Source organism: Zootoca vivipara, chromosome 3, assembly GCF_965207765.1.
Source record: "Zootoca vivipara chromosome 3, rZooViv2.hap1.1, whole genome shotgun sequence".
NCBI lineage: Eukaryota > Metazoa > Chordata > Lepidosauria > Squamata > Lacertidae > Zootoca > Zootoca vivipara.
In genome coordinates this window covers 27,313,231-27,331,901 of record NC_142586.1, presented here as the reverse complement: position 1 = coordinate 27,331,901, position 18,671 = coordinate 27,313,231, and the positions used below count along the sequence as shown (strand labels likewise).

General features: G+C 44.2%; 1 protein-coding gene across 1 annotated transcript; it reads left to right on the top strand.

Annotated features, from left to right (window-relative positions):
* The first annotated feature begins 320 nt into the window (after positions 1 to 320).
* Positions 321 to 18,459, top strand: PDIA6 (protein disulfide isomerase family A member 6). Its single transcript, XM_035109853.3, has 13 exons — positions 321 to 405; positions 3,064 to 3,205; positions 6,671 to 6,728; positions 8,035 to 8,161; positions 8,858 to 8,964; positions 13,438 to 13,574; positions 14,356 to 14,470; positions 14,992 to 15,132; positions 15,350 to 15,434; positions 15,551 to 15,623; positions 16,264 to 16,422; positions 16,831 to 16,927; positions 17,968 to 18,459. Exons 1-13 carry the CDS (start codon positions 372 to 374, stop codon positions 18,040 to 18,042), a joined length of 1,350 nt encoding a protein of 449 aa, XP_034965744.1. The 5' UTR covers positions 321 to 371; the 3' UTR covers positions 18,043 to 18,459.
* The last annotated feature ends 212 nt before the right edge of the window (positions 18,460 to 18,671 follow it).

The window sequence follows — 18,671 nt, the reverse complement described above, 5'->3', positions numbered from 1 at the left end:
GGAGGGACCCCACCACCACCATTGAAAAGAACCCTGCGCTTGCAGGTGGCGACGGGCGCCTTCCTTTTTTTCCTTATCTCTATGGCTTAGAAGAGGAAGCGTCCAGGAAGCGGATCTTCGCGCCGGCTCCTCCCCCTCGCGGCTCTTTCTTTCTTTCTCCGGAACGGAGTTAACTCCTCCCTTCCGAACCTTCTTTCGGCGGCGTTGATCCGTCCGATTCCCATTGGCTATGCAAAAGAGGGAACGTCGGGAGCGCCAATGAGCGGCGGCCACGGCTGGAATCGGCGAAGCCTTGGGTGCCCTTAACCGGAGGGGAAGTCGCAGGAGCGTGGATAGAGAGCGAGAGCGCAGGAGCTTGTTAGGGGTGCAACATGGGCGCGTTCGGCGCGAGGTGGTTTCTGCTTGGTAAGGGGCGCGCGTGGGTGGTGGTGGAGGAGGAGGAGAAGAAGAAAGAGGTGCTGGGACTTTAATTAATAGCAAGGTCGGGGAGGGTGGGGGTCGTTGCAAGCTTAATAATAGGATATGGGGGAAGCCCAGGCCTGTTGGGCGGCTGTGGGTGGGTGGAAGAAAGAAGCCAGCCCTATTGTCCAAGCTGAAAACGGGTCGTGGTTTGTATACCGTGCCCAGAATCAATATTTTAGATCATGGGAGTGATCAATATTTTAGATCATGGGAGTGATCAATATTTTAGATCATGGGAGTGGGTGCGCCAAATTGCTTTCTTTAGAACTACGTTTTGAAATAAAGCGCAAGTATCCTTTTAGAAGAGAGATGTTGCATCTTTCTCTCTCTCAATTTTTGCTGCTGGTTGGGGTTTCCTTAGAGCAGGAACCTAGGAAGCAGCCTAATACCGAGTTAAACCAATGGTCCATCTAGCCGAGGCATCCCCAAACTCGGCCCTCCAAATGTTTTGGGACTGCAGCTCCTATCATCACTAGCTAAGGAGACCAGTGGTCAGGGATGATGGGACTTGTAGTCCCAAAACATCTGGAGGGCCGAGTTTGGGGATGCCTGATCTAGGGCTTGGCTGCGAAAGATAATGAGTGTACTGTATTATATGCATTTTTTGTCCCACCCTTCCTCCCAGGAGCTCTCAGGGTTGCATACATGACTTCTCCCCATTCATTCTTGCAACAACCCTGTGAGGTAGTTTTGGCTGATGGGTGGTCTAGACTGAGTTTCATTGCTGAACCAGGTTTTGAACATGGGCCTCCCTAGGCCACGGCCAGTACTTAGCCCAGCCTTTCTCAACCTTGGATCTCCAGATGTTGGACTACAACTCCCATCATTGCTAGCTAGTGGGGGGGTCAGGGATGATGGGAACAGTTCAACAACATCTGGGGACCTAGATGGTTGAGAAAGGTTGCTCTAGCCCAGGCATCCCCAAACTGCGGCCCTCCAGATGTTTTGGCCTACAACTCCCATGATCCCTTGCTAACAAGACCAGTGGTTGGGGAAGATGGGAATTGTAGTCTGGAGGGCCGAAGTTTGGGGATCCCTGCTCTAGCCAGTAGACAAGACTCACACCACATAATTGTTGCTTTGGTCCTGCTTGCACTGTATACCCTTGAGTATACATTCATAGTTAGCACAGTGCAAGTAGTCTTCCTACTCCTAAGCAAACATAAAAGTTAATGAGGTGGAAGGTGATCCCTCATAGGTATGCCAAGCTAGGCAAATACTCCTAAAATGCAACACATAGAGCAGACATTCCAATTTTCTGTGATGAGATCTTGTTAAAAAGGTGGGTGAGATGGAAATGGCTTTATGCTACCTGCTTTTGCAAAGGCATCTCTCTTCACATGTTAAAACAGATCCTTTGCTAGTTGAGAATAGAGAGAACAAGGATGGTCAGTCTGCTTTGCTGTGGATAACAGCTACATGTTTAAACACACCCATACCCCACTCTTTTCCTCTGGACTCAGATTTTGGAAGAGATTAATGCTAGCAGGAAAAGTTCTTTTAGGTCTTCATAAAATGACCTGTTGGTTGGTATATGTTGGAATGATTCATCCATGTAGCTCTCTCATGTGAAACCCATTAACTGTGTTATCCTGGAATCGTGCTGATTCCAACTTCTGATAAGCAGGATTATTGGGCTGCAAACAATTAGCTTGGGCTCTACTAATACATACATACCGTTACTAAAGACTGGATTTTTTCAAAAGGGCTGTGGTGCTGAACATAGAATTGTAGAGTTGGAAGGGACCCCCAAGGTATGATTCCTTGCAATGCAGGAATCTCAACACATGGTCCTCCATCCAATTTGAAACCATACCAGACCCTGCTTAGCTTTGCAAAAGGGCTAGCAGTTTTATTGCTTAAGTCAGAGGTAGTTTTATTGCTGTCCTTTTTTTAAAAAGGAAGGAAGGAAGGAAGGAATGTTAGGCATATTACTCTAGTAATGAACTACAGTTTTTGAATTAATAGCTGTATTTATTGGAATAAAGCCACTTCAAATGCATACTGGTGAAATGCTATGTGGTGTGATAAATTGTGCCAATTGGTATCAACACTGGAAGCAGAAGTGGTTAGTGCCTTGAGTTCCAAGACGCTTGAGATACAACACACATCTGTGCATGTCTGTTGTGTCTTAATAGGATTGCAGCCTGAGCTGGAGTGAATCCAGTCTTTACAGAACCCTGACTTAGACTCCATGAAAGAATACGCCATCAGGAGAATTATCTCTGTACAGCACCAACTATGGAATGATGTATTGTCAGGCAGCGTACAAGACCTGCTAACCTGTAGAAGGGCACACAATGTACATGACACTAACTAGTTGGAAGCCCCCCCCCCCTTGTGCTTTGAGCTCTGGTGACTGTGGTTGTGTGAAAAGAGAGGCAGCACCAAATGAATGGCAAATCTGGGGCATGGGTTTGTCACTTAGCCTAATAACAATTCTTTTCCTGTTTGGATTGGTGGTGCTCAATCAGGTCTCTCTGGCGTCACTTCCCCCCCCCCTTGCTTTAACATGCAGGAGTTCCCTTTGCCATAAAAGCAGCAACGGTGATGCTTGCCTCTTTGAAAGGACTTCACTTTTGTTCAATTTTTGCATTTTAGGAATGGTGAGCTGCACGCTCTTCCTTGATGTCGATGGCTTATATTCTCCCAGCGACGATGTTATAGAGCTCACACCTACAAACTTCCACAAGGAGGTCATCCACAGCGACAGTTTGTGGCTCGTAGAGTTCTATGCACCATGGTGAGTAACAGTCGAACCACATCTTCTGGTGAATAATTACTGTTGGGGTGTGTTCTGTCTGCACCAACATTCACCAGCTTGGTGCACTCGAAATGTTTTGGACCACATATGGCCGATGGGAGTTGTAGTCCAAAATGTCTGAAGGGCACCAAGCTCTTATGTGTGAGTGAGGAGCAGGGCTGCAACTTTCAGTCTCCCATTTTCTTGCTGCCCACATTCCCTCAGTGGCCAGTTGCACACCAATAAAGAGTGAGAGTGGTGTATGGGGACCTTGTCTGTTTAGAGTTCTTAGTTGCATACACCCAGTGTATCATATTTTCAGGGTGTGGCCAGTGGTGTTACCATTTTTCCTCTACAAGTGTTGAGCATATGTATAGGTCAACAGTTGGTTTTTTCCCCTCCCAGAATGTCTTGTAGGAGTGCATCAGTGTAGGGAAGAATGGGGTAAGGGAAAGTAAAACAAAGACAGCCAGAGTTTTGCCAGCAAGACTCTGAGCATGTCCCGAGTGCCTGTGGAGAGTGGACTCTCCCCTTTCCTCCTGCCAGGTCATTTATTACCCACAAAGGAAGCATGACAGAATTCAAAAAACCCAATCACATTCCTCCAACGTAGCCCATGTAAATCCCCATGTTCCCACGTGGACAGAGAGTGAAGTTTCAAAGCAGCTTTGAAGTAGCAATAAACAAACAAACTTCCCAGGCACAAACCTCTTGCATTCCTAGACTTCTTCTTTTTTTAATAAACATTTTTATTAGATTTTCCCATTTAAATACCTAATCCATCTTCCAATTATACAAATTATAAAAATATCAATTAAACATTTTCCCAAATCTTCTGCCAAATTATACAAATTTATCGACTTCCCATGCTCCAGACTCAGAAGGCCTCTGGCCCTCTTTTTCGCTGCAATTCTTTCCCGTTGTCCAGATTTTGTTCCATAATCTTGTTGTTTTCCTCCTCCTCCTTTTTTTCTTTTCCAAGTCACTGAGTCCCTTCCAGCAAGCAAATTTTAATAAAATCATATTTAACTCCATATGAATTTATATTATAGTCCCCTTTTATGATTTTAGCATAGTCTCCTTGCACGCTGGCATCCTGTCAAGTCCATCTGTAAATCCATAAATCTTATTTACAGCTAGAGACCCCGATCCTCAAACAGTTCCAATAAATCAGATGTTTCTGCACACAGCAGCCTTTTTAGGGAAGGTTTGCCAAGTCACAACCATATACACAAATCTAATGTCTTTATTTATGGCTCCCTCCCCCTTGACTGCTGTTACGACCGGTTGTCTCTTAAGATGGCTAAAAGTGTTTTGAAAGCTGCGTCATATCTCACCAGTTTCTTGACTGGTTTCCAACCGCTAACGAGCTTGCTTCTCTCTGATATTCATAAATTTAGGGAACCTTCGACCACATTCCAAACAGATCCTCGATTATAAACTTTGATTATTATTTGTATTTTCAATTCACACAGTGTAATTCCGATTTAGCTTGCTTTCTAAATATTTTAGACGGCTCATCCGGAAGGAGGGTATTAAGTAGATATAAAACACAATTATAAAGTTCCAGACTCTCCCTTCTGTTCCGTCGCATACCTTCTAATCTGATGAAAGACATTCCTCAATCCTTTATTTTCTCAGTGGCTGTAGTTTGCAGTATAAATCTCCTCCTTTGTCTGAAGCATGTCCACTACTCATATTTAATTTCTCTCTTAAATCATGGAGCCTGTTTTCGCTCGTAGAGGGGGGTCCGAACTCCCACAGGGGCTTTCCACCCAGCCCCCCCCCACTTCTCCCTTCTTCCGAGGTCGAAGCTGGTAATGGGCCACTGCGGGTGAGACTGCACCCCCCATACCCTTCGGGAGGCTGCAAACTCCCCTCGTCAGCCTCGTAAATCAGCCCGTGGGGTCAGAGAGATGGAATTTTCAGCCATCTTCTACTGCGATCCAAGCGGAAGTGCATTCCTAGACTTCAAAGGTTATGCATATGAAAGAGGAGATTAGGAAGATAGAGAAAGACAACTTCCTGTTACCACCTTGCCTTTGTCCGGAAAGATGGAAACCTTATGGTAGCTATGAGTATGTTTGTTAGGACCTGAGAGCGATCTGGGCATCAAAGGAAAGTACTTAACAGCCATTTGGTAAAGCCAGTTGTGATCTTAGGCAGCATCTGGCTAATGCAGTATCAGTCCTGAGAGAGAGAAACGTGATTTCTAAATGGAGAAATAAACACAGCCAATTGTACAGCATCTGTAAAATTCATATCAAAAATAATTTCCCTATTATGATCCAGCCAGAAACAGTCCACTATTGTGAATTATGAATTCGAAAGCGTCCAGTTCAACCGATACACTGATCATATAGTTTATGATTTCCTATATTGAATTTTTAGGATGCTACAATGTCGCCCTTAGCCAGTCCTCTGGAGGCTGCATATTCGCAATATGTGGGGCACCCCCATGAATGCATGACATCACCCACACATAAAGCACCCCTTTCCTCAGCTGATCCCTGCATTGCCTCTTCCTCACTCACCTGATGAGCCAGGAGGGTTTGATCTCCATCCTCCATCATGGCAGGGAGGGTTCTGGTCATCCTAGACCAGGCACGTCCAACTCCCAAGAGACTGTGATCTACTCCCAGTATAAAATAACTGGCAGTGATCTACCCATTGTCATTGGAATGAGGAGCGTGCTTTTTGAGAGAGCAAGACTTGTTGAGCTTTTTTTTATTGGGGGGGGGCCTGACCTGAGATGTTGAGCATTTTATTGGGGGGGGAGAGTTGTTGAGCATTTTATTGGGGAGGGGGTTGAATAAAAACGTTGACTATCGCACGCAGCGCTACGCATTCCAAAATGTTCTCTGTGTGAAAGAAGCAAGCAGAAGGTTACTGATGTTTGGGTTATTCCTTCTGAGAAGCTGAGTACAGCTGGTTTAAACTGGTTATTATCTCTTTCTGTCAAGGTCATGCTGATTATAATAGTGAGGCCAGAAGGAGCTTGGGTTTCATTCTCTCTCTTTCTAACTTTCTCTGTTTCTGTAGCCATCAAGCCTCATCATTCTTACCCCTCCTTACCATCTGACCAACTGCCTGCTTTTCATAGAGCTGGCCTCGCTGCCATCTCTCCTCTCAACCTTTGCAATGCACCTGATTTATAAGGTGGTTGTAAGTGGGGCCATCCCAGCTGCTCTCTGCTGTTTTGTTTGCTTCCCCTCCCCCTTATCAACACTAAAGACAGACACACAAACCAGCCTGCCACATCAGCTCCTGCTGCACCCACTTGCCACGGATGCACCAAAATATAAAGCAAATGAAATCTGTGGTGTTGCTTAAAATCCAATGCATGTCCTTTGCGTTCCCTGTTCCTGCAAAGTATTATAAGTGTCTGGATTCCTGTACACCTTGGATTCAAAAGAGTTCTTAAATCTCTCTCTGTGTGCTTTCTTCTTCTTCTTCCCCTTTAAGGTGTGGCCACTGCCAAAGACTGACACCTGAATGGAAGAAAGCTGCAACAGCACTGAAAGTGAGTAACCACAACATGACATTTCTAGCTCAGCCTTCTGCAACCTGGCGCCCTGGTAGCATTGTCCCTGATTCCATTGGCTGTGGTGGCGTGGGATGATGGGAGTTGTAGTCCATGGCATTTGGAGATTGGGAGAGGCTGGTCTGTGCTGACTGGCAGCTGCTCTCCAGGGTTTTGGACAGGAGTTTTTGCAGCCCTGCCAGGGTGTGAGCCTGGCAAAGCATGTGGCCTTTTTCTCTTTCGGTGTTTGGAAGGTGGCTTTTGTCGGCTGCCTTTTGTAACACACATTTATTTGCTTTGAACAAGCGTACAGTCATACCTCATGTTGCGTCTTTTCAGGTTATGGACGCGCCGAACCTGGAAGTCCCGGAACTGGTTATTTCCGGGTTCGGCGTGTCTGTAACGTGTGTGCATGCGCAGAAGCGCTAAATCGTGCTTTGCGCATGCGCAGAAGCACTGCATGAGTCACGCGCATGCGTAGATGTGGCGCTTCATCTTGTGGCCTTTTCATGTTGAGAACGGGCCACCGGAACGGATCCCGTTCACAACATGAGGTACCACTGTATTGTTTTGCAATCTTCATTTTAAACACTGGAGCCTTAACTTGGCAGTTTTGCTATTGCAATGTCCCATTTCATACAAGAGAGCTCCCTGGTTTGTAAGGGAGCATTCAAACCACAGTTTCCCGAGTCAGATGCAGCTCAACAAAACTAGGAATTCCCCTTTGCTGCTGGGTGTGCAAGGAGAAGCTAAGGGAGTGCTTCAGCGTGTTGCTTGTTCTTGCTACAATAAACCATAATTCCTTAGAGTTGTAACATTGTCTGAAGTGGGCCGCCCCCAAGACTATATGCTACTAAGCAGTACTGTACTTTTATTTCATCTTAAATTCTTCCTACCTTAACTGCATCGTTGTAGCAATACCTATATTATTCTCTTCTCCATCATGTTATTTGATGATCAGGATGGTTAACACTTGCTAAATTTTGACCCTGTGTTTCAGGACACAAATCCTTTCAAGACTGTCTCATACAGCTCTATTTCTCATTTTTGGAACTGGGTAAAAGTTACTCTCTTTTGAACTAGAAATAGCCCTTAATTGAAATCAGCTTTATCAGTGTTCAAGCCAAGCACACACTGTGTTCGTGAGTGGATTCCTTGACTTACCACATTCATCTGGGCAAAATTTAACGTGCGACATCCTATATAGAACACTCTTTCCCCCTCTCCGCCCCTTTTTAAAGGTAGTGCTTAGTTTTCTTTCTCAGATGGATCAATCCTACCTAATCTGAAAGTCTCTTTCTTGCAGGGTGTTGTGAAAGTTGGGGCGGTGGATGCAGATAAACATAATTCCCTAGGTGGTCAGTATGGTGTCAGAGGATTCCCCACTATCAAGATATTTGGTGCCAACAAGAACAAACCAGAAGATTACCAAGGTACTTCTGTAAAAGTGGTGGTTTTTACTAGGGTTGTTGAGTCTTATAAAATTAACTCGGAGTTTCCCAAAATTGGGTCTCCAGCTGTTTTTGGACTACAACTCCCATCACCCCTAGCTAGCAGGACCAGTGGTGAGGAATGATGATGGGAAATTCAGTAAAAAAAACCCAGCAACAACCAGCTGGAGACCCAAGTTTGGGAAACACTGATTAACTGATGAGCATATTAAATGAAACTTCTTACAGCCCCCTCTTGTTTTCTAACTAATCAGGCCGTGCATTTTAAAGGTAACCATCACACCTTCTCATTTTCTTGTACTAAAATCGCCAGAAGTGGTTGTGGAGGTGAGGGAGTCACAGCTGAGAGAGGAAGGGGTAACTGTTCCCTCCCCGACTGTGCTCTTCCCCACCCCCCAGATGACCCTCCTTCATTGTAACTGGGCTTGAGAGAAGGCTGTTTTCAAGCCTGATTGCAAGGAGGCAGGATGTTCCGCTGCATCTCATCTGTGACTCATTCCTTCTGGCATCTGTACTTTCTCCCAGTGCAGCACTGCAGTGATCAGAGGAGCCTGCTTGCCAGTTTTACTCCCTTCTTCGTGACTGTTGGAAGGCTCCAACACATCACAATACAGTGCTGACAGAATCTGACATGGAGCCAGTGTAAACATTCCTGCCGTCTTTCTCTTGTGTTCTTAGGGGGCAGGACAAGCGACGCTATCGTAGATGCTGCTTTAAGTGCCCTCCGGTCAATGGTGAAAGATCGTCTTAGTGGCAGAGGAGGTGGACATAGCTACGGAAAACCGGTACGTCCAGGCAGAAAGAAGCAACAGATTATTTCCTTTTGCGAATGTGTTTTCTAGGCACATTCTTCAAGCTATAATTGGAGAGCAGTGTTAGTGGGGATTGGTCTGCATTTTAAAAAATGCATAGTGTATAAGGATTTTAATTATAGGTTTAAAGAGATTTTTTTAAAAAAAGAAGTCTGGGAATGTAAGCTGTTGTAAAGTCCAAAGCAGTGCAGTGTGTTTGCCCATTTAAAACTAGAACATACCGTGTTTCTCCGAAAATAAGCCATACCCCGGAAATATGCCATACCCCGAAAATAAGCCATACCCCAAAAATAAGCCATAGTGATAGGCAGTTTAACCTGGTAGGTTAAACTGCACCATACTTAATAAAAAAATAAGACATCCCCTGAAAATAAGCCACCATGTGTTTTTTTGAGGAAAAATAAATATAAGACGGTTTCTTATTTTTGGAGAAACACAGTAATCACACATGGCAAACTTCACGCACGTTGAGGAGTAACTAGCAGGATTGGTCTTTGCCTATGAAATATTTGTGGTATGTTTTATAAGAATCAAAATACAATTTGGTGGGGAGTAGCAACAGCAGAAGGTTTAAGTGTGTTGTGGGATCGATGGCTGGCAAAGAATGAAATAGCAGGCGGCGGGGGGGAATAGAATTGAAATGCTTCTGGGTCTTAGTGGCATCGCCCATTCAAGTCTTGCAAGGTAAAAAGTCCCATCAGGTGTCACTTTTATGGACTTTCCAAAACCAGTTATTCACCTGGGCCAGGTGGCCAACATCATGCCCACCAGATGTTGGTGGGCCACAGCTCTCCATCACCCCTGGGGCTGGGGCTGGTTTGTGTTGGGTGTCCCAACAACATGGCATAGCCTATGCCTTTCAAATAACTCACATGTTTTGCAATCTAGGCTTATCATTTATGTTACTTTTGTTTTATTTTGCATCCACATTTTTTTCTCTACAAAAAAGAACCATTTTGTGTTGCTTTCTACAATTCTTATACTGCTGTTTTTGTCTTAAGTGAGCCACCTAGAGAACACGTTCTGTTGGGTGGCCATATGAACCTAGCTAAAATACATAAGAACGGAAGCAGGTCTGTAAATCAATTAAATAGTAAAGATGCCATAGAGCAGCCATGTCCAAGCAGGCTGTGACCCAGTATAAAAAACTGGCAGTGATCTACCACACACTCCCATTGTCATTCGTCAACTTAAACATATAATATTTGGCTGAGCTTATGATAAAAAAAGAAAAAGAAATGATAGTCGCTTCCATAAAACCTGAAAAGCTTGTTATAAATCAATATATTTTTTGAAACACATGCTTGCCTTCGTCGTTAGTGTGACACCTGGCCTGGGTCTGCTTTTCATTAACCGTCTGTTAGATATCAGACAAGTCTTAGGTGAGAGCCAGCTTCAGAGAATCCTTAAGGTGTTTTATCTGTCATGTTGGAACGTTGCTTACTCTTTGTCATTTTTAGATATGAAAATGCAGATTCATGCAAATAAGTTGAACCAAAACATGAGTGTAGAATTTCACTGCATCTTCTCAAATTAGGAATTTTTTGATTGTTCTCCTGCACCTTCTGCCTTCAGAAAAATGTCATTTTTCAGAGTTAGTATCTCATTTTCAAGAGCTAGTTTGCTCAATGAGTAATTTTGACTGATAGTGACTTGCGATTTCTTTAATGTCCAAATCGGATTTGAATGGAAATGACATGTACTCTACAATTGATTCAATTTTTTGGAAGTCGCCAAATCTCTTTTCGAACTCCTGAATAACAGAACCAATTTCGGCCACATACTTCTCCGTTTGAAAAACAAAGCCAGGATTTTTTTTCCCAGATGGTCTTCCATGTTAGGATAAGTGATCAGGGGTATTGACTGTAAGGTCAGCCATCATTAGCTTAAATTTTGTTTTGTAGGATGAAACTATGCTCATCAACTCTCCAATGCATTTATCTTTACCTTGTAGTTCATTCGAGGTTGATAATCACTAAGTTTACCTGTGAAATCTGCAAGGAAAGCCAGATCAAACAACCACTCTTCATCTTCTAACTGAGCGTACTCATCTCCCCTCCCCTTCAGAAAGGATATTATTTCTTTCAACAAACTGCGAAATCTTAGCAGGCCTTTGAAGTGATTTTTCCACGAATTGAATTTAAAATTTAAAAGCTATGTCCATGACATTGTTTGTGTTCAGTCTCTTGCTTGCCAAAACGTGCTGGTGAATTATACAGTGATATGCAAGAAAGTCGACAAAGGGCAATAAATCCATTAACCTGACCTGTCATGGCTTTTACCCCATCAGTAGTGATGGAAGCAAGGATGAATAGAATAGAAAGAAAGAAATATTTCCTGACCTGTAGTTCTTTCTTTTAAAGAAACCATCCCATGTAGTAGTTCTTTGGTGCCGAAATCTTCAAAAATCACATGAATAAAACCTAGCACCTGAGCTGTGTCGCTGATGTCTGTAGATTCGTCCACTTGGAGTAAAGAAAGCAACACGATTGGACACATCTTTCAACAGCTGTTCATTTATATTTTTACACATTTTTTTCCATTCAGCGCACAACCGTGTTTCTTGATAGTTGATGATCTTGGATAGCAGCTGTGATCTCCTTTTTTATTTTTAAAACCTTCAAAATGATTATCAGCTATTGGAAGAAAACACTATTTCACAAACACTCCCTTCGGTGAAAGGTTTGCCATTTTTGGCAATCAGGTTGCTCACCTTGAAGAATGAAATGGTTGCATTGTTAGAATGTGAGCTGGAGTTTGCTATTAATTGTTGCTGAGCAGCTAATTTTGATTTAAGTGCTTTGAGCTTAAGTTTACGTATTTCACTTTTGAGTGGAAAATCAACATCAAATTTACTGCAGTGGAGAGCATTAAAATGGCGTTCCAAGTTACCCTTTTTCGGTAAGGACACGGAGGCATTACAAATTAAACAACACTACTTGTCTTTCACCATCACAAAGGAATACTCAATTTCCCATTCGTCGTGAAAATGATAAGTTTTGGACTTGTTTTGGTCACTCTTTTTTTTTCTGCAATAGGGCCTAGGCCTTCTAAAATAATTGATTTAAAAACTATGGCTATACAAAGATGGTAACAGGAAACTACGCTTCAGTTTAAAGCATAAGGAATCACATCTTCCCTTTCCGGGTTTCGGAAATGAGAACGGCATGTATTGGTTCCCAAGCCAAGCAATTGCTTGGTTATGGTTTTTCATCTCTTGTAAATTACTTAAGAGACCTCTTTGCAGTCAGCAACTACTGTAGCAAATCATTAATAGTAATAACGGTGATGATAATAATATAATAATGGTGTATATAGGTTTATTGTCTTAACTCAGCAAGACAGAATAGTACCTGCTTTGGAAAGTGTGACAGCCTTTGAGCTACCAGACACCCAGACAAGAGGGAAAACCAACTCAGCTTTTCCATCCTTCACTCGCTTTTGCCGGATCTCATTTTTTCACTTGTGCTTAAATTCACTCCCCATAATTTGAGAATGGAACAGCCCACTGCTCCCGCTCACTAGAACCCCCTTCTTTATCTGTGAATGGTACAATCCAGTTCCTTGCCAAATCCAGACAGTGATTAACACTGCAAAATTTGATTGGCTGGCAGATTGCTAACTGTACTCCAGTGCCATTGGTCGATGCCTCTCTCGACTCCTCCCCTGGCCGATCTGCTATTGGGCATTAGACGTCAGCAAGTGTTCCCTTCTCTCACCCCTCCGAGGTCATTCAAGTTAAATAAATAAATAAGCGTAGAAAAGGAGCGGGGCTGGAGGCCTTACAACCTAACCTGCTAGGGCGGCTTGAAGAGGCTCATTTTCAGCCAATCATTGGCAGCGCTTGGTCACCCTGGCAGTCAGCCCGGAGAAATAAAACACAAGTTATTAAAGCAGGTCAGCCTTAACCATACGTATATTCTCCAATGATAAGCATCAGTGGCGCTTGATCGACAGACATCGAAGACCAATACACCAGAAACAAAGCGGATTTGTTTTCCTCGGGGCCAGAGGTCCGACTAAGAGCCAATGAAAGAGTTTAAGTGGGGGGAGGAAAGGGAGGCAAAAGTTCTCTCTCTGAGGAGGAAACAATACCACCAAAAAATACCACCATAGTGCAATCGACCAAAATCCATCCTGCAGTCGACGCATTGGACATGTCTGCCATAGAGTATAGACCAAGGATAGCCTGCCAGATGTTGTTAAGATTACAGCTCCCATCAGCCCCGGCCAGCATGACCAGTGGCCGAGGATGATGGGAGCTGTAGTTCAGCAACACTTTGAAGGCCCCACACTGGCTGCCCCGGCATAGACACATGCAGAGAGCGCTCCACAGACTTCTAGCTTACAATTGCAACTCTGTGTGCCTATGTGGAGTGACTACTGCTAGATTGTGGCAAGGGTATTCAGACTAAATTTGAGGCCTTTTTGTGTTTTGAACTACAGAGCAGCCAGGAAAGCGGTGGCTCGGGCAAAAAGGATGTGATTGACCTGACGGACGACACCTTTGATAAGAATGTCTTGAACAGTGAAGACGTCTGGCTGGTAGAGTTTTATGCTCCTTGGTGTGGGCATTGCAAAAAGTAAGTGGATTGAAGGCACCATTTACTTGCTACAGGTACAAAGCATGAGTCAAAATTTATTGGCAAGTGTCTGAAATGTTTAATCAGTGCTCCGGTGTAAGGACAATCCTAGATATCATAATCTGCTCAGAAATGAACCCCACTGCAGTGTAAAGGATTGCAGCCTAAATTGCTCTCCAACTTGTGACAGCTGAAAATGATGAACACCCTCCGCTTCCCTTATGCTGGGGTTTTCTCTCTTGATTTCAGTGCAGCCCCCTTGGTGCCAGTTTGTCCACAAACAAATCTGGAAAGCTCATAGCTTACAGAGCAGGGGTGGGGAAGCTGTGGCCCTTAGACATTTATGAACTACAGTGGTACCTCTACTTATGAATTTAATGCGTTCCAAACGCACATTCGTAAGTTGAATCCCATAGGAATGCATTGGGAGAAAAAAATTGTAAGTCGAAGCAACCCTATCTAAACCGCATCCAAGATGGCGGATGGAGCTCCGTTCGTAAGTAGAGTCATTCGTAAGTAGAGGTACCACTAACACTTTCTCATTCCTGACCGTTGGCCATGCAGGCTGGGACTCATGGTAGAGGTGGAGTCTGACAACCTCCTAAGGGGACCCGCCTTGCTTTAACCCCTGGTTTAGTCTCACTCTTATTTCAGTTGTGAGAAAAGGTGCTTAAAAATATTAAGATTTTGGATGCCGCTGTTAATCAGTCGTGATCTTCTTCTTTAAAATAATAATAAAAAAAGGAACAAACACGCAAAACCCCCACCTTTCTTCCTACAGTTTAGAGCCAGAATGGGCAGCAGCTGCAACAGAAGTGAAGGAGCAGACAAAGGGAAAAGTGAAATTGGCTGCTGTAGATGCTACAGTGAACCAGATGTTAGCAAGCCGATATGGGGTGAGTTGAGCAGAGCAGTGTTATTAAAGTACGTGAAAGTTGTCTTGATTAGGGTTTTGCAGGGGAGTTTAAAAGATACAGTCAAACCTCATTCTGCCTCCCCTTGCGTCTGCTTCGGCAAGCATCCGCGGCAAAACCCGGAAGTACCGGAACGGCTTACTTCCGGGTTCGCCGCATGCACAGAAGCGCTAAATCGCACCGCGTGCGTGCGCAGATGCAGCACTTTGACGTGTGTCATTTCCGGCTTGCAGACGGGCCTCCAGAACAGTCCCGTCCGCCAAACGAGGTTTATTGATAAGCATTTTGCTTCAGTGAGTTAATGTACTGCAGAACACAGCCAGTTTTTTACATCCCGTGCCAGGAATTAGTATTTTTTTAAAACTGCAGGTATATGTGCTTGGACGTCACTCCTGCTATGCAGGAAAGCAGCTTTATGTAGAAAGTGCGTAGCCTCCCAGTGGGTATCACTGTTTTGTCAGGTGTGTGGCTCTGATTTGTTACCATTTGGAAACTTCTTCCAGATCCGTGGGTTCCCGACCATAAAGGTCTTCCAGAAGGGAGAAGAGCCCGTCGATTACGAAGGTGGAAGGACAAAATCGGATATTGTTGCTCGTGCTCTAGACCTGTTCTCAGATAATGCTCCACCACCTGAACTCCTAGAGGTATTCTTGTCCTGATAGTCTAATGAAATGAAGCAAATGGGCCGATCTCATCTGCACGGCCAGCTCATTGTAGAATGGGATGGGACAAGGGAGCATGTCTTGGGGAGAGTGATGGAGCTAGATAAAGAAGTGTGCTTTGCCCAGATTAGGCCTGTGACACAGGTTTCCCCATTAATAATTTCATGGGTGATAAGGCATGTGTGTGTTTCTCTCTCAGATTATCAATGAAGATGTTCTGAAACAAACTTGCGATGCTCACCAGTTGTGCATCATTTCCGTCTTGCCCCATATTCTTGACACAGGTAAATAAAAGCAAGAAAAAGCTTGTTGTCCCCCTCCCCACCCCCCCCACCCCCAAAATATCATGTTTGTAATAAGTGCCTCAAACACTTTTGCCCTTGCCTGTCTTGTCATACAGGAGCCGCAGGTAGAAATTCCTACCTGGAAGTCATGCTGAAATTGGCAGATAAATACAAAAAGAAGATGTGGGGGTAAGTCACATCGAAACGCACAGAAGAGAAGAAACGCTGCCAGAACGGTTACTTTTTTAAGCGGACGGGTCATTTGTATTCTGCAAAAGAACGTGCCCCGTTCAGACATGCAAAGGCAACTCTTATTATTAATGTAACACACGGGAAGGGCAATAACTCAGTGATAGTGCATTTCCCTTGCATGTGGAAGGTCCTATTTCAATCCCTGGTATCTCCAGTCAGAGTCGGGAGAGATCCCTCCCTGTAACTCTGCAGAACTGGCTGCCAGTCAATACGCTGCAATGCTCTGACTCAGGATAAGGCAACTTCCTATGTTCAGGGGGTCAGGGATTAGGAGTGGATTGTATGACCATAGCTGTCAAGTTCTCCCTTTTTTTAAGGGAAATTCCCTTGTGCTGAATAGGCTTCCTTCGTGAGAAAAGAGAAAACTTGACAGCTATGTGTATGACTGCACACTCCAGTCGGCTTTCTCTCTTTTCCTCCCTCACCCTTGTCCTGCTTTGGTGTTCCATTTCACAAGCATTAACGGAGGTGTCGAAGCGAAGGAAGGAAGGAAAAACTAGTTTTTTTAAAAGGCATACAAATGAGAACTGACCTTCATGTACAATAGCGGTGATGTGGGGGTTTTTTGCCCCCCCAGGTGGCTGTGGACGGAAGCTGGAGCTCAGTCTGATCTTGAAAACTCCGTTGGAATTGGAGGGTTTGGCTACCCAGCCATGGCAGCCGTTAACGCTCGGAAGATGAAATTTGCGCTGCTGAAAGGATCGTTCAGCGAGCAAGGAATTAACGAGTTCCTAAGGTACGAAAATCTCTCTGTACGTTTGCTCCATTTTATGGTATCCAAAGGGTACCCATGCCTTTTCCCCTTGAGTTTTGGACACACATTGTTGTTTTGCATTGGTAGAAGAATGCTACTGGACTTGAAAATCATTCTTAGCATTGGTTGCTTTTTATTTTCCCATTATATCGGAGCTAATTTTTACATGAACCCTTTAAAGGTTACGTGTGCTTTGTTTTGCGTAAACCTTCTGGGCGTCTTAGGTAACTTTTTTAGGTGCAGCAAATGAAACAAGGAGACCATATATTGTCCACTGGGCGGTGGAAAACAATTATGCCATCTCAGTCTTGCTAAGGGTTTGGTATTCTTTCACCCACTCAAAAAAAAAAATAAGCAAATTCTAAACATGAACAAACCTCCTCCTTTTAGGGAACTCTCCTTTGGTCGAGGCTCCACGGCACCTGTAGGTGGAGGGGCTTTTCCAAAAGTTAACACAGTAGAGCCATGGGACGGCAAAGATGGAGAGGTAAGAGGCGCCTTCTTGAACTCTGCGCACCAGAGCGTTTTGTTTTAATGCTTGTTCGGGGCTAAACTCTACTCTTTTGGAATCCACTCCATAGCTTGTGATTTCGGATGGGGCGTTGTGGGGGTGTCTTCGCCCAGGCTGCCCATTACCAGACCAGATTTAATAGTATTGTAAACATCTGTTGTTTTCACGTTGACTATGGATAGCCAACCTGGTGCCCCCCCATATGTTGCCAGACTACAACTCGAGCCATCTGTCACCATTGACCATGCTGTCTGCAGCTGATGGGAGTTGTTGTACACAACATCTGAAGGAGTACTGCATTGTCTGTCATAGACTTTGCTAAAATCCCAATTCTCATTATTCATCTATAGCAGGCACATCCAACTTCCAAGAGACTGCTATCTTCCCCCAGTATATATATATAAAAAGCTGGCTGTGATCTACCCATTGTCATAGCCTGGAATTGTTGAGCTTTTTTAGGGGAGGGATGCCCCAGAGTTGTTGAGCTTTTTTTGAGGATCAGTGAGGACCACACAAGTGATCACTTTACTTAATACCGCGATTAACCTGTTGGACATGCCCGATCTATAGTGTTGTGCCACATCTCTCTCTTCTGCTGTTTAGCTCATCAGAAAACCTCTTTTTTTTCCCCCACTTGAGGTCAGTCTCTCATATATTTCTTAAGTGGATGGTTGGCGTTGTAGCCCACAATGCCATAAAGGCACCACTTTGGATCTTCTTGCGCTAGTTAAATTGCATAAGTATATCCTCTAATTTGAGGACACTTTTAATAAGGGTGCTGGTCGGGGTGCACAAAATGAAAGGTAGCTAAACCTTTGTTTTAAAGCAAAGAAGTCTGCAACAATGGCCGGCACAAAATAGAGTCTTATTTGTGTGTTGGCCATGTGCGTTTGAGCTTCCTGTCATGGTTTGAGCACACTGTTTCTGAATTCTTTTAAAGAAGCACATGGAGACACCCGTTGATGCATCTGGATACATGTAAACATGATTCACACTCTGCTTTGGTTGCCTTATAGCTGCCAGTCGAAGAAGATATCGATCTCAGTGATGTAGATCTCGACGACTGGGATACCCAGAAGGATGAATTGTGAGAGCAGGAAGACACTTTGTTTCTTGAGAGACTTTGAGCAGTAGTTTGACGGAACATCTCTTTGCATCTCACGGATACTCCAGTGGCCTTTTTGCCGAGAGAGAGAAGCCCCCTCGGCCAACTACCGTAAGCACTGCTGCAAGTGAACTGTGTGCCTCTCAAGAAAGCCCATCTTTAAAATTCTGTGAATTTTTTTTTTATGGAGTAAAATTGATTGTATCCTGTGCAACAGATATTTGGGAGGGGGATGCTGATCTTTCATTGAAATACTCCTGTTTTAGCTTTTCTCCAGCTGGTATGTGGTTGACCGTGACTCAAGACTTTGTTTAACTAGTTCTAATTCTCTTTCCCCCCCCCTCAAAAACCTAGTTATGCCAGTCTTGGTTTCATTGAAAGAATAAAACAGATATTTTTGACACACAGTGTCAGTGTTGTACGTTGTAAGCAGCACAGTGTTTCCAGTGTCATTACACGGTAAGCACTTAACAGCACCAGAGGAGCTATTTTACTTAGTCTACATCAGGCATCCCCAAACTGCGGCCCTCCAGATGTTTTGGCCTACAACTCCCATGATCCCTAGCTAACAGGACCAGTGGTCGGGGGAGATGGGAATTGTAGTCCAAAACATCT